Source organism: Macrobrachium nipponense, chromosome 6, assembly GCF_015104395.2.
Source record: "Macrobrachium nipponense isolate FS-2020 chromosome 6, ASM1510439v2, whole genome shotgun sequence".
Classification (NCBI taxonomy): Eukaryota; Metazoa; Arthropoda; class Malacostraca; order Decapoda; family Palaemonidae; genus Macrobrachium; species Macrobrachium nipponense.
Window position 1 is genome coordinate 79,210,939 of NC_061108.1, and position 15,508 is coordinate 79,226,446.

Genomic DNA, 15,508 nt, shown 5'->3' on the forward strand with positions numbered 1-15,508 from the left:
AGAGTGAAGAGATTTTTAAGGCGAGCTGTAGAGGCTGTTACAAAATGCAGATGATGTTCTTTTAACAGGGTACAATTAACCCCCTGTATTCTCAGTCTCAAGATTTGTGGACTCACCTATTTGCGGATTTTTCTGTCAAGCCTATCTATAAATTATTTGGAAAATTCGGCAGTTCGCAGACTTTTTCGTTGAGAAATATTCACTAATTAGTGTACAGTGGTACCTCAACATACGAAAGGCTCAACTTACAAAAAATTCGAGTTACGAAAGCAAATATGAAGATTTTTTTGGCTCTACACACGAAAATAGTTCAGGATATGAAAGGTTGTCGCTGTTAAGTCCCGAGATTCGCCCGGACCACCGATAACAATTTTAAAACTCGCGCGCCGCCAACTGAGTAGACTTGCCACCATCCTCCCGCTCTCCCGTTAGTTCCTGATGCTAGTCACCGCCATAAGATCCTGCTCTCCTATTGGTCAGCATCTCTCCCATCATGCATCTACATAGCGACATGCTTTTTTGGCCACTTGGTAGCAGCATCGTTTCTATATGCCCGCCGGACTCGTTCGTTCTATACGATTTCGTTTATTAACATAAATTTTTTAGTGATTTCATTGTAGTAGTACTTATCGTGTTGTGTGAGAACTTTAGTACATAGGTATACGTACTACGTAACTTAATTAAGTACAGTATATACATAGTCATGGGTCCCAAGAAAGTTGAAGTTCACGGAAAGAAGAGGATGCTTCCTTTGGAGACAAAGATGGAGATTATTAAGAAGTATGAAGCTGGCATGCGATTGAGTGTGATCACTAACGAATATGGCCGAAATCCGTCGACAATAGGCACCATCCTTAAGCAGAAGGAAGCCATCAAAGCAGCTACACCTTCCAAGGGCTTCACTATTTTGTCTAGCAAGAGGAGCTACATGCACAACGAGATGGAAAGGCTGCTTCTTGTCTGGATAAAAGACAAAGAAATCGCTGGCGATATGATAACTGAGACGGCAATCTGCCAGAAGGCCAGCGCTATTTTCGGCGATTTGATTGCCCAGGCCGAAGACAACGGAGGAGAAGGGACATCGACGCCAACCCCAGAGTTCAAGGCTTCTCATGAGTGGCTCGAAAAGTTCCATAAACGGACTGGCATCCATTCGGTGGTGCGGCATGGGGAGGTGGCCAGCTCGGACACGAAAGCGGCCAAAGCCTTTATTAAGACGTTCAACGAAATGACAATCAAGGAAGACTACAGTTCTCAGCAAGTCTTCAACTGTGATGAGACTGGCCTCTTTTGGAAAAAGTGCCTCGTCGGACGTACATCACGGAGGAAGTGAAGAAGCTACACGGGCATAAGCCTATGAAGGACAGGCTTATGCTTGCACTTTGTTTGAACGCCAGTGGGGATTGTAAGGTGAAGCCCCTACTTGTCTATCATTCGAAGACTCCTCGAGCCTTCTAGACCCACAAAGTGCTAAAGGAGAAGCTTCCAGTGATGTGGAGGGCTAATGCGAAAGCCTGGGTAATGAGACTTTTGTTCATGGAGTGGGTAAATCTGTGATTCGGCCCGACAGTGAAGAAATTCTTGGAAGAGAAGCGCCTCCCTCTGAAATGTCTGCTGTTGTTGGACAATGCCCCTGCTCACCCTCCTGGCCTCGAGGAAGATATCCTAGCGGAGTATTCTTTTATCAAGGTTCTTTATTTATCTTCCGCCTAACACCACCCCTCTCCTCCAGCCATGGACCAGCAAGTGATATCGAACTTCAAGAAGCTGTATATGCAACATCCCTTTTTCAATAGATGTTTCGAACATCGAACCGATGCCGCACAAACCTCACCTTAGCGTGAAATTTGGAAGGAGCATTTCGATGTTGTGATATGCATCCGACTCATCGATCAAGCTTGGCAGGAGGTTTCGAGGCGAACCTTGAATTCTTTGTGGAGGAAACTCTGGCCTGATGCCATATCCGCCCGAGACTTCGAGGGATTCGACGTGGGCGAAGCTGGTGCAGATTCAGAAGTAGTTGACGATCCTGAAACTGTTTCGCAACCAGATCTTGATGAGATCGTTGCACTCGGCAAGTCCATGGGGCTGGTCGTCGACGAGGACGACATCAATGACCTTCTCGAGTAGCTTACGACGGGTGACCTGAAGGAGTTGGAGGCCATGCAGCATAACAACGTTCAAGAAAAGTTCTCTAGTAGCGGCGAGGAGGAGGAGGACGACCCTATGACAACGGCAGAAATTAAGGATGCTCTAGCTGCTTTACATAAGGTGCAATCATTTGTAGAAAAGAGACACCCCGAAAAGGATTACACAGGTCGTATGCTTGCACAGTTCGATGATGTTTGCCTGAGTCGTTTCAGGAACATTGTGAAAAGTAGGCAGAAGCAATCTTCCTTGGATAGTTACTTTTTAAAGAGGCCTTTAGTAGGAGTAAGCAAAAAGGAAGATCCAATTGATACTACGAAAAAACTGAAAATTGAAAGTGGTGAAGAAATTGAAATTTTGTATAAAAAAAAAAAAATAATAATAATAATAATAATCAATAAAAGACCCCATTAATTTTAAGTGTCTTGTAAAGTTAAGTGTTACGGTTTTGTTAATGTGTTTCGTAAAGTTGAGTTTATGTTAACTTAAGCAGAAGGAAGCCATCAAAGCAGCTACACCTTCCAAGGGCGTGACTGTTTTGTCCAACAAGAGGAGCCACTTGCATGATGAGATGGAGAGGCTGCTTCTTCTATGGATTGAGGACAAAGAAATCGCTTGCGATACGATAACCAAGACAGCAATCTGCCAGAAGGCCAGCGCTATTTTTGGCGATTTGATTGCCCAAGCAGAAGACTTCAAGGGTTCTCGGGGGTGGTTTGATAAATTCTGTAAATGGCCTGGCATCGATTTGGTGGTGAAGAAATTGAAATTTTGGAAAAAAAAAAAAAAAAATGTAAAAATATAAAAAGAAAAAAAAAATTAAATTTAAGTTTTTTGTAAAGTTAAGTGTTACGGTTTTGTTAATGCGTTTCGTAAAGTTTAGTTTATGTTTCCTGACATTTTTAATGTTTCGTAAAGTTAAGTGTACGTACTACGTAACAAATTTTCTGCCGTCCTCCTCTGTCGCCACTTTCGGAGATAGCCTCACTCGAAAGGTAAGGTTCCACATTTTGCTATTTACGTACGTATGTACGTATAGTATTTCCTGTATACCATGTACACTAATACACTTTATTTACAGGTACATATTAGTAGTACGTATTAAGTTAGGTATTGAATGGTCCAAATTGTTGTATTTCATTGTTTATTGGTCAATTTAGCTTTATTATAAGATTTACTGGGGTGTTTTTATTGGGCTTGGAACGAATTAGGCAATTTACATATAAAATGCGGTTCAAGATACGAAAAGCTCAGGTTACGAAGGCCGCCTTGGAACAGATTAATTTCGTATGTCGAGGTACCACTGTATTTTGATGTTATTTTCATGACTAAATACATTTTCACAATAAAAAAAGGATTTATAGTGGAACCTCGGTTCTTATACGCCCTGGCTAAATTTTTTTCTCGGGTTTCATATGTTTACTCAGATTTTGTACACTTGGAACTGCTCCTTCCGGGCCCCACCATGGGACTAGGCCCACACTGAGCACCCAAACAAAGTATTCCATGTTCTCACACGACCCATTCTGCTTTTGTGTTGTTGTTTTTTGTGAATTTTATGCTTTTTTTTAGTGCGATTGTTAAATAAGCCATCATGGGGCCAAAAAAAAGTTCTAAGTTCAGCCCTTCTGTAAAAACGGTGAGAAACACTATAGAATTAAAAAAGAACTCATATCGAAGTCTTGGAGGGTGTTGCATGCTGATCACAGTAAGAAAATGCCTACAATGCTGCTGTTGATAAACTTAAGGCAGCAGAGGCTGGTTTGAAAAATTCAGAAAGAGAACAGGCATACATAATGTTCCTGCTTCAGTGATTGAGGACATGTGTGCCAAGTGGAGTGATTTAAAAGATTTTGAGGAGAATTATCATCCCAACGAAGATGTAATCCGTGTCTCCAACATTTTCAATGAAACCCCAGTAAAAAACAAAGAGGAGATGTAATCCCAGATAGGTCCTTGATATCTGAAACCCTTCTGGAGGGGGATTCCCCTTCCAAACAATAACCTCTCCTGCTCCTTCTCCCCTTCTCTCCATCTTCCATATGCTAACAAGAGTTGCATAAAGGTAAGAGGGATGTTAAATGTTCATTATTCATTTCATTATTCATATATATTTATTTCTCATTGTTTTCTGTATGTAAAACTTTATTCCCGATGAAATGTAATTTTTGGTAATAAACGTATTATGAGGTCTGGAATGCTCTCTCTCTCTCTCTCTCTCTCTCTCTCTCTCTCTCTCTCTCTCTCTCTCTCTCTCTCTCTCTCTCTCTCTCTCTCTCTCTCTCTCTCTCTCTCTGTTTTGTGTGATAAATGATACATAAGTAATGATAGTAATAATAATACGTAATAATAATACACTTACTACCATATTTATCATTTCTATAGTAAGTTATACGCATTAAAAAAAGAAAGAATAGAATTCACATGTCTTCTGTGTTGTAGCAAGTGATGGTGGGCCTATCAGACATGTCATATTACTTTACAGAAAGTAACCACAGGTCCAAAACTGTTGCCAATACCTGATCAACTCATTACTTCTTCCTTAATTTATCTCTCTTTCTCTTTGTCAAAGGGTAGAATGAGAAATGGATAGATAGACAAATAATTACTTAATTCAGCCCCCCCCCCCTCTCTCTCTCTCTCTCTTCTCTCATCTCTTCTCTCTCTCTCTCTCTCTCTCTCTCTCTCTCTCTCAGGAAAAGTACATATATACATATGGCATGGCAGAGGAGAAGTGTTGACAATAGAGGTTCCTTTCAACTTTTGATTTCGTATAGTTATTCTCTCTCTCTCTCTCTCTCTCTCTCTCTCTCTCTCTCTCTCTCTCTCTCTCTCTCTCTCTCTCTCTCTCTCTTATGGGCTGTATGCATATATTTTCCAGGGTAAAATGTTTAAGATGACTTTTATCAAAAATGAATATAGTAATAGAATTATAACTTAGGTAGATTTGATGTAGGATGGTACTTTTAAGTTTACATTTGGTAATTGATCTTTGAAGGTAGGCAGGTAGTATATAAGCATTTTGAGAGGGGGTGTTCTAAGTATTGGCGGATTCTAGTTATTCGTGGGGGGTTGGGGGGCAGCCGACACGTCTCTTCTTTTGAAATAACAAAAGCCAGATAGCTGATTTCTTTTTATACTTACCATAAGATTTTCCAAGGAACTGTCTACTTCGACTATTGAAGGAGATACATACAGGCAACCCCCGGTTATTGGCACACTCACTTAATGGCGATTGTCTAGCGCCTTAAATCGGCAATTTATGATACCATAACAGCCCAAGTTTCCGTTATTGGCATCATAAGATGCTGATAATAGTTTTGGCGCCATAACATACCTAACAGAGGTGGCATTAACCGGTTATTGGTGCCATTAACCGAATCTCAGCGCCATAAATTGCAGAATTCTAGTTAACCCTCTTACGCCGACTGGACGTATTTTACATTGAAATTTTTTGTCTCCCGTGTGCTGACTGGACGTATTTTACGTCGACTTACAAAAGTTTTTTTTAAAATTCGCGGAAAAATACTTAAAGGCCTACCAGCCTAAAACTTTTGAATCACGCGCCTTGGGGGATGCTGGGAGTTCACGGATCAAGGTGTTGTTTTGTTTACAATCGTTACGCAGGCGCGCAAGCGCGAATTTCTTTCTTGCCGCACTAAAAAGTATCTGTGGCACATCTCGGAAATTATTTCGTCACATTGACATAATTTTTGTACCATTGTAAATTAGCCGTTACATGAAGTATTATATATGAAAATGTGCACATTTTTATGTAGAATACAACAATAAAATACTCATGATTGTAGCTTTTATGAATTTTGAGATATTTTCATATAAATAACGATAATTGCCAAAATTTCAACCTTCGGTCAACTTTGACTCTACCGAAATGGTCGAAAAACGCAATTGTAAGCTAAAACTCTTATATTTTAGTAATATTCAATCATTTACCTTAATTTTGCAACAAATTGGAAGTCTCAAGCACAATATTTCGATTTATGGTGAATTTATGAAAAAACTTTTTCCTTACGTCCGCGCGGTAACTCTTCCGAAAAAAATCATACATGCGATTGTGGTAATGTTTGCACCATTTTAAAATTAGCCGTTATATAAAGTTTTTATATATGGTAAATGTGCGCAATTTCATGCACAATACAACTAAAAACAACCCATGGTTGTAGCTTTTATCAGTTTTGAGATATTTTCATATAAATAACGATAATTGCCAAAAGGTCAACCTTCGGTCAACTTTGACTCTACCGAAATGGTCAAAAAACGCAATTGTAAGCTAAAACGCTTATATTCTAGTAATATCCAAGCATTTACCTTCATTTTGCAACAAATTGGAAGTCTCTAGCACAATATTTTGATTTATGGTGAATTTATGAAAAAAATAACATTTTCTTTACGTCCGCGCGGTAACTCTTCCGAAAAAATCATACATGCGATTGTGGTAATGTTTGCACCATTTTAAATTAGCCGTTACATAAAGTTTTATATATGAAAATGTGCGCAATTTCATGTAGAATACAACAAAAAATAATTGAAGGTTGTAGCTTTTCTCATTTTTGAAATATTTGCATATAAATCACGATAAATAGAAAAAAAACCACGTTCGGTCAACTTTGACCCTACCAAAATGGTCGAAAAACGCAATTGTAAGCTAAAACTCTTACAGTCTAGTAATATTCAGTCATTTATATTCATCTTGAAACAAATTCGAAGTCTCTAGCAAAATATTTAGATTTATGGTGAATTTAAAAAAAAAATCTTTCCTTCCCTCCGCGCGCGGATTCTCCGCCACAAATCTCCGAAATGCATACGTACCATTCTCGGAATATTTGCTCCGTTTCATATTAGGCATTTCATAGAGTTTTTTATATGAAAATGTGCGCAATTTCATGTAGAATTAAACGAAAAATATTTGAAGGTTGTAGCTTTTCTTATTTCTGAAATAATTGCATATAAAAATATATATATATAAAAAATTCGACATTCGGTCAACTTTAACTCGTCAGAAATGGTCAAAAACTGCAATTGTAAGCTAATACTCTTACAGTATAGTAATATTAAGTCATTTTTCTTCATTTTGAAAGAAATTGGAAGTCTCTAGGACAATATTTAGATTTATGGTGAATTTTTGAACAAAATATTTGTTTACGTCCGCTCGTTATGAATTAATGCATTATTTTGTGATAATATTTTCTCTGTGTTGCTTTTATCGTTTTACAATGTGTTGTATACCAAAATGATTGCAATTTAGTGTACATTACAACGAAAAAAAAGTAACTTGTTACCTTTAACCGTTTTGCGCACAGCGCGATTTGAATACAATTATATATGAAATTTCGTTTTTGTGCTATCATACATCGCATTATTTATATATGATAATGATAATTTATTTCATTTTTGATAGTTGCATACTAAACTTCAGCTAATGACAAAAAAAGGAGCCAAAAATGAACTCTTAATCTTGAAAACTAAGCGCACTGTGATTTTTTGAAAAAAATATTTTTTCCGCTTCCGCGCTCACTCTGAAACACCTCCGGCACACGGGAGACAATTTTTTTTTTAACGCTTCGGCGTAAGAGGGTTATTGGCAGTTTTTACTTATCAGCACCCCACCGAGAATGGAACCCCCACCGATAACCGGGGACTGCCTGTAGATGCATATCCTTGGTTGGTTCCCTATTGAAGCATAGAGGCCTAGGCCTGCCCTTAGACCAAGATTTAAGCAACCTCATTAGATCTTTTGACTTCAAAACAAGCTAGATCCAATGCCATCTTTTGAAATCTGGACATTGTTTTAAGATGGCTATCGGGTCCGCCTTATTAACCTCTTCGTTCTGTGTCATTGAGAAACCTAAGAAGACTATCTTTCTAGTAGCTTTGGCAACAGCTAAGCTTATGAGCGAGATCCAAGCCATAGACAAAAGTATCAGATTTTTCAAAGGAAACCTAGTTTGCTCCCTCTTGCTAAACTTCCTGGCTGTGAATGAGGACCCTTCTAACCCTTGGCCTCGCTCATTTACCATCATGAATTTGATGGATATTCTCGGGCCGGAGGAAGAGGAGAGGCTTCTATGTCCGGATAGAGCCTTGAGATATTACCTGCAAAGAACAGAAAAAATTAGGGGTTCCTTGGATTTCCTTTGGTGTTCAGTTAAAAGTCTGTTGTGTCCTCTCTCCAAAAAGGCCCTTTCCATCTTTCTGAGGAGCCTGATCGTGAAATCTCATTCCCAGGTTCATGAAGACACTTTGTCATCTTTTAAAGTGACATCTTGTCTTCAGGCATGTCCTCCAATATTTTGCAAGCAAAATTCTGGAGGTGCAAGTCTGTTTTTGCTTTGCACTGCCTTAAGAAGGAGGCTACCTTAAAAAATTGTAATACTATAGGACCTTTATCTGTGGCTGGTATGGTGTTGGGAGAGAAATCATAGGGGTTCCTCTTTCCCTCTGCTGTCCTTCACCGTGAAGTGAGGTATTGTGTTTTTTGGGAAGCTTTGAGGTACATTTTGGTTAGAGTGCCGACCAGTTTTTAGTGGTTTGGGTTGTCTTTATTATTTTTTATGGTGTAGTTAACAGTGTTGTGGTCCCATTCTGGTCTATGCCATTGCCCAGGGCAAGGGCATCTTTTAGGAGCTTTGCAAGCCACAGGTGTACTTCCCTTGCTGCAAAGTTCCCACTTATGTAGGGGCGACTCTCGGCTATGCAGCCACACTCGGTACAGGTCATGTGGAGCAGCGACCAGAGGCAGCACCTATTTGTATTACTCATTTGCCAGTTATGGAAACAACAAACATTTTCTTTTTATATGCTGGCAAGTGTTGTATGTTAAATTCATTATTCAGTACATATAATGCTTTGCAATGGAGTATATGTCCATGGATCCCACCCCCTTCAATGTGGAATCAGCTATGTAATTACTTGGTAAGTTACTTATGTAAAAATGACATTTTTATTGTAAAATTAACCCTTACTGGACAGGTAAATATATTGATATGGAGCTCCTCAGGCCGGGTAAACTTTGAGGTCAGCCAATTTACAAAAAAAAAAAAAAAAAACATCAATGGGAAGAGGAAGATATGTAAATGTACATGGTGAAAGAAAAAAATTTAACAAATTTTCCCTACCTTTTTTTATAAGACAAATAAATTTACCAACTTATATATGTATATGTTTTTTCTAATAAATAAATTTATTTTATTTTGTAAAATTATAAATACTGCTCACATAATATCAAAACATATAAGAAATAAAAGCAGTAACAAATTCTTAGCTTATTTGTTGAAAAATATCCGCTTAAATTTACTGAGTATGAAGATTCAGTAACTTTTTTTTTTTTTTTACTTTTATATGATTTTTTTCTAAAGTTTCTTTGCAATTTTCTTTGAAAAATTACATTTACAACTGACATACTATTGTAAAAGACAAGAACAAAAAATAACAGCAACCCCTTGGTATATTTATGAGCAAATTTACGAAAAGATGTCGTGAGAGAGAGATGCAGAACATTCCCCCTTCAAGTCACAAGCACTACTGAAGTCCTGAGATGCCCACACTCGTGATCCTAGTCAGTATAAAAGTTGCCATTAGTAAATTGATGGGCTATAAAAGTATGGGCACCTCTATCCCGCCCGATTCTTTCCAAATTGATGGCATGTAATATTGTTTAACTACAGGATCAATCCGTCCACCACCCCAAACCTGTTATTACTACTCCCGAGGATCAATCCGTCCATTAAGGGTTAAGTTTTATATATACTTACCAAGTAATTGCATGATCGGAGCCCTCCCACTTCCCCTCGCATGGACATACGGGCATAAATGAATTGGAGCTCTCTTCCAGTTAGGTAGGAAGCTCTTAGCTGTGTAATTACTTAGTAAATATATGTTCATAAAACTTAATTATATGAAAAAGTCATTTTTAGTTCATAGTTTTCATTGAACATGCTTCTGCAATTTGCTCATTCTTAAAGGCTTTGAGCCTGATGCATCAGGAAACTAATGAATTTGTGAGGGATTCACAAGTAAATATTTTTTGTCACTAGAGGGAACCACTTACCTCCTGTGTCATCACGTCATTCTTACGTCAGATTCAAATTGAGGCGATTTTTAGCTAATATTGTATATTCTTTGTGTTTGTTTCTTTGCTCATCACAACATTGCAGAAATTTATGTTGAAAAATATTTGCATAAATTTACCAAGACTGAAGATTCACTAGCTTTTTTTTACTTTTATATGTTTTTTCTAATGTTTCTTTACAATTTTCTTTGTAAAATTACATTTACAACTGACATACTATTGTAAAATAAAAGAACATAAAACAACAGCAACCGCTTAGTATATTTACAAGCAAATTTACAAAAAGATGTCATGTGAGAGAGAGAGATGCAGAACATTCCCCCTTCAAGTCACAAGCACTACTGAAGTCCTGAGATGCCCACACTCGTGATCCTAGTCGGTATAAAAGTTGCCATTAGTAAATTTATGGGCTATAAAAGTATGGGCACCTCTTTCCCGGCCGATTCTTTCCAAGTTGATGGAGCGTAATATTGTTTAACTACAGGATCAATCCGTCCACCACCCCAAACCTGTTATTACTACTCCCGAGGATCAATCCCTCCATTAAGGGTTAAGTTTTATATATACTTACCAAGTACTTACATGATCAGAACCCTCCCGCTTCCCATTGCATGGACATAAGGGCATAAATGAATTGGAGCTCTCTTCCAGTTAGGTAGGAAGCTCTTAGCTGTGTAATTACTTAGTAAATATATGTGCATAAAACTTAATTATATTATAAAAAAGTCATTTTTAATTCATAGTTTTCATTGAACATGTTTCTGTAATTTGCTCATTCTTGAAGGCATTTAAGCTTGATGTATCAGGAAACTAATGAATTTGTGAGGGATTCACAAGTAAATATTTTTTGTCACCAGTGAGAACCACTTACCTCCTGTGTCATCATGTCATTCTTACGTCAGATTCAAAGTGAGGCAATTTTTAGCTAATATTGTATATTCTTTTGTGTTTGTTTCTTTGCTTATCACAACATTCCAGAAATTTATGTGCTGATCCCTGCTTGACTGGGGATCAGCGATATTTTCACTGGTTTTTGGTTATCCTCACGCCGTCGGGAACAGAACCCCTGCCGATAACCAAGGGTTGCCTGTACTGGTAATGACTAGAAAATTTGGTGGTTGACTTACCATTGTCCAATCAAAGGGATAAACTTTAATTGCACTTCAGACTTGGGTTGTTTATTGGAATACCAGGATAACTTATACAATGGCATATCTCTGGAATACCAGGGCAACTTACACAATGGCATATCTTTGTTATTTTGACCTTGGAAGTGTTTAATTGTTGTTACTGTATTGTTTTAGTTGGACTAGTACTTTGAAATGCTGAAAAATCTTTTTCTTTTAATTTCAGGGTTGTTATTCTGATGTGACGCTAGCTTGTGGATCAAAGTTTTTTGCAGTCCATCGTTTGGTTCTTATGGCCTGTAGTGATTTCTTTATAGAAGTGTTTGATCATACTCACTGTCAAAAACCTGTTATTGTACTTAAAGACATCAAAGGCCAAGAACTTGAGGCTTTGTTAGATTATATGTACCTAGGGGAAGTTGAGGTTCAGCAGACTGATCTTCCTGGTCTCATAAAAGCTGCAGAGTGCTTGAAAATTAAAGGCCTTGCTGTTCCTGATGAGGATCCAACTCAGCCTGCAAAGGGTGATACTAGCCAGAAGGCTGGTGAGCGTCCAGCAAAGAGAAGGCGTCAGGAACGGGAAGTGAGGGAAAGTGATCGTGGTAGTGTTACATCTCACAGTACTGAACGATTAGAACTCAGGGGCTCACACACAACTCAGACTAATGCTGTTCCACAGTATGCACATCATAGGACGGATATTGAAATTATTCAGGGAAGTGATCAAGACATTAACCCTAGTACAATTACTGTGTCTCATACGGGAGGTGAGACCCACCTTATTTCTCATGATACTACTTCAATTGTACAACGAACAGATGTGCTTCAGGTGCATCCAGAACAGACTTCCTCCCCGAATAGAATACAGACGCATGAGGCTCATCTCGAGCAAGAGTCTCATATGCACCATGATACCACACAAGGACAACACAGTGAAAGTAAAGAGTTAGAAAGTTTTACTCATAGTGCGCCAGAAATAAAAGTTGAACATTGTGAATTAGAAGAAGAAATTGAAAATGGTACACTAAAAAGTGAAGTGACGGAAATACATACTGATCCAATGAGTGAAACTGCTGCCGGAGTGGGTGAGTTTTCACACTTTATGACAGCTGAAGAGAACTTAGCCCACCACATGTTTCAGCAAGCCCAGCAGGCCGGGCCATCAGGACTTCACAGACCGACCGTAAGTTTATTTGTATTAGTAGTTTTCAAAGTTATATAAACTGTCAGATACTGTAGGGTAATTACTGTACGTATTGGACTTTATTACATATACTATTAATTGACTGACAATCATTGTTAACTAGATTACATATACGTATTAATTAACTTTGACAACCAATGTTAACTAGCATGGAGTTGGCTGGTTAAATGAACAGCTTATTCCCATTATACTTGGTATGTAATAAGACAATACGTACCCATCTGAATATATTTATTTATCTTTGTTCAGTTTGTAAATTTTTTTTTATTTGTATTTTGCTTAGCCTAAATATATTTTGAGTGGTTGTTATTTATTACATACCCATTACTTTATATCAACCTTCGTTTGCCTGGACTCATTTCCCTGGCACTCGACTAAAGAATCCCTCCAGTTCCACTTGGCTAGCCTGTGCCTGGATTTCATAGTTTCCCTGGTAACAGCCAAGTTATTTTTGTGTTCTTACATGTCATCCTTCAAATATCTTGCAAACTTCTGAGACACTTGTAAGAAGTACTAACAAGTCAAAGGTTAAGTTTTAATCCCAGGGTTTGATGGCCTGGACTTTATTTATCGTCCTAATACCCCACATGCACGAGGTATGGCTATCCACTCTAAGTCCTACTTATCATCAGAAAAACTTGGAGTACAGTTTCCATGAAGTTGTTTGCTTTAAAATTGTGGTGAGTTCTGTAATGTTTACATATTTGTGCTTTATCACAGGGTAGTGTCCTGGGACCACAGTTATTGTTAGTGAAGGAAAGTTATATGGTTGCTGGCCAGGAAAACAGGATTGTTCAGTATGCCAAATTCAACATTTGTGGGTGTCCAGTCTCTACTTATGAGAAATTATGCTGTCCTCAGTCTCAGTTGTGACAGTGACCAGATCAGTTAAATGGTGTAGTCGATGGGGGTACGAGGTTGAACTCCAGTATAAAATGAAAACTATATTGATTGGTGGATGGGACTGTTGAGTCAGTGAAGCTTTAACTATTCTAGTGTAAATTTTGATTCACATCTTACTTTTGAAAAACATGAAAGTTTTTAGCAAATGCCAGACAAACGTTAGATTTTCATTTAAGGGGACCGTCCGCTATGATGTCTATTTTTTTTATTTATTACGCAAAATACATAATTTTCATATATGTTGTAGATATATATAATACCTTCATCATATAAAAATTTCAAGTCATTTGATCAAAAACTTTTTGTTTTATTAGCAAAAATCATGATTAAAAAAAAAAATTAGTAGTTTTCTCCGCTAATATGACATCAGTTGTATTGAAAATCATACCATAAAACTTCTTTATATACAGAACAATTCTGTGTGACAGAATTTTGATTTTTTAATTTTTTTATTTTTTATGAATTTTTTAATTTTTTTTTTAGTCTAGACACTCAAAAAATTCTAAAAAAAAAAAAAAAAAGAAAAAAAGAAATCAAAATTCTGTCACACAGAATTATGGGATTTTTATTCCTCTTTCCAATGATATCTTTCTCTAAAATTGGATAATAAATAACCGAGTAATGGTTACCGACATGCACATAAGTATGTTTTTGAGTTATGAGCTCCCAAAAATTTGCTATGTAAATTTTTGCTTTTTTCTTATAAAAGTCAAAACAACATTATTATAATTAATTTATTTGTACTTTTATTGTTGATTTCTACATCAAGGATCGTGGTCCTACTCCTAAAAGTGGTGTTAATACCCTCAGCGTGACATTAGATAATGATGTTGACGGCGAGACATGAGACAATGAGGGCAGCTGAAAACAATTAATTTTCGTGTTTTTCTTTCAGCACACTCCTGGCCTTCGCTAATTTTGCTAGCCATAGTTGCTGAGTAGCCTTCTTGATCTTAGGTAACTTCGGCATTGCTATAAGTTCACTAAGAAGTTATAAAAACAAGTAAATAGCTAGTAACCAAACGCAAGTGCCTATGTGCGTGTAACTGCTTTGACGTCTGTGGCGTAACTGAGTCATTCTCCGAGTCTCGACTCTCGCCTATAAATAACCGCTCTGAGCAGCTCGCTTCTCACCCAGTGTCAGTACCTTTCATTGCTACCAGATGTATGAGAATTTCGAAAAAATCTTTAAAAATCGCTGTATATATGCAAAAATAAACACGCAAAAACGATTCTGTTAAACTCAAGTCATACAGACGACGCAGTTACGATGACGTCATCATTTAAAAACCGCTATATCTTCATTATTTGTGAAAATAATTGGCTGAAACTTCTGGAAAGCATGCACGGCATGTTTCTGCATAGATACAAGTAATAACTCGATTTTTTATTTTTTCAAGTTGACATGTCATCCGCCATAGCGGACGGTCCCCTTAAGTAACTTACCAAGTAATTACGTAGCCAAGAATTCCTAAGTACCAGTAGCTAAAATTTTAAAATCAAGGAAGTGATTCTTTTGTTTGTGTTGTTGTATGTTGGTACCCCTGCCCACTACCAAGGGAATAGGGAAACAGCATAGCAAACCAGCTCTGTTTATTTCTACTGCCATCGATGAAGGTCATCATGAGTAGCTCTGAAAATTTTGATCGTTGTTTACTGGTTGTTCAGGATATCAGTGAAGTACTCAGAGGACTGGAAAAAATAAGCCTTATTGATTAATAATAATAATGGATTTTGTTTATTTAGTCAGGCATTAGGAAGACTTTGTGACTTTTAACTGACTACGTATATGTCTGACTCTGGAGTGACTATATTAGTATCTGCTATTGTAATAAAGGTTGCAGGAACTGGTTGACTTCTGTCAAGTACGATGTACACACAGTATGTACTAATTGTAGGGGTCAAAGTTGCTATCCAGAACTGAGATTTTCTGATGAATGTGTAGACTGGGATGAGAAACAGTGGAAGTTTTTGGCTTCTCATTTGTCAAAGTTGAAGATAGGCTACGTAAAGAGACTGCTAGACACGAAAGGGCGT

At 37.6% G+C, this 15,508-nt stretch overlaps 1 protein-coding gene across 9 annotated transcripts in view; it reads left to right on the plus strand.

The window, feature by feature from the left end:
- LOC135216394 (protein tramtrack, beta isoform-like) overlaps positions 1–15,508 on the plus strand; it is a 257,636-nt gene that overhangs the window by 22,658 nt on the left and 219,470 nt on the right. For all 9 annotated transcript variants that reach the window (XM_064251671.1, XM_064251676.1, XM_064251677.1 and 6 more), the window contains exon 3: positions 11,591–12,547. In XM_064251671.1, coding sequence (XP_064107741.1) covers positions 11,591–12,547 — 957 coding nt within the window. The remainder of the gene's footprint in view (positions 1–11,590; positions 12,548–15,508) is intronic.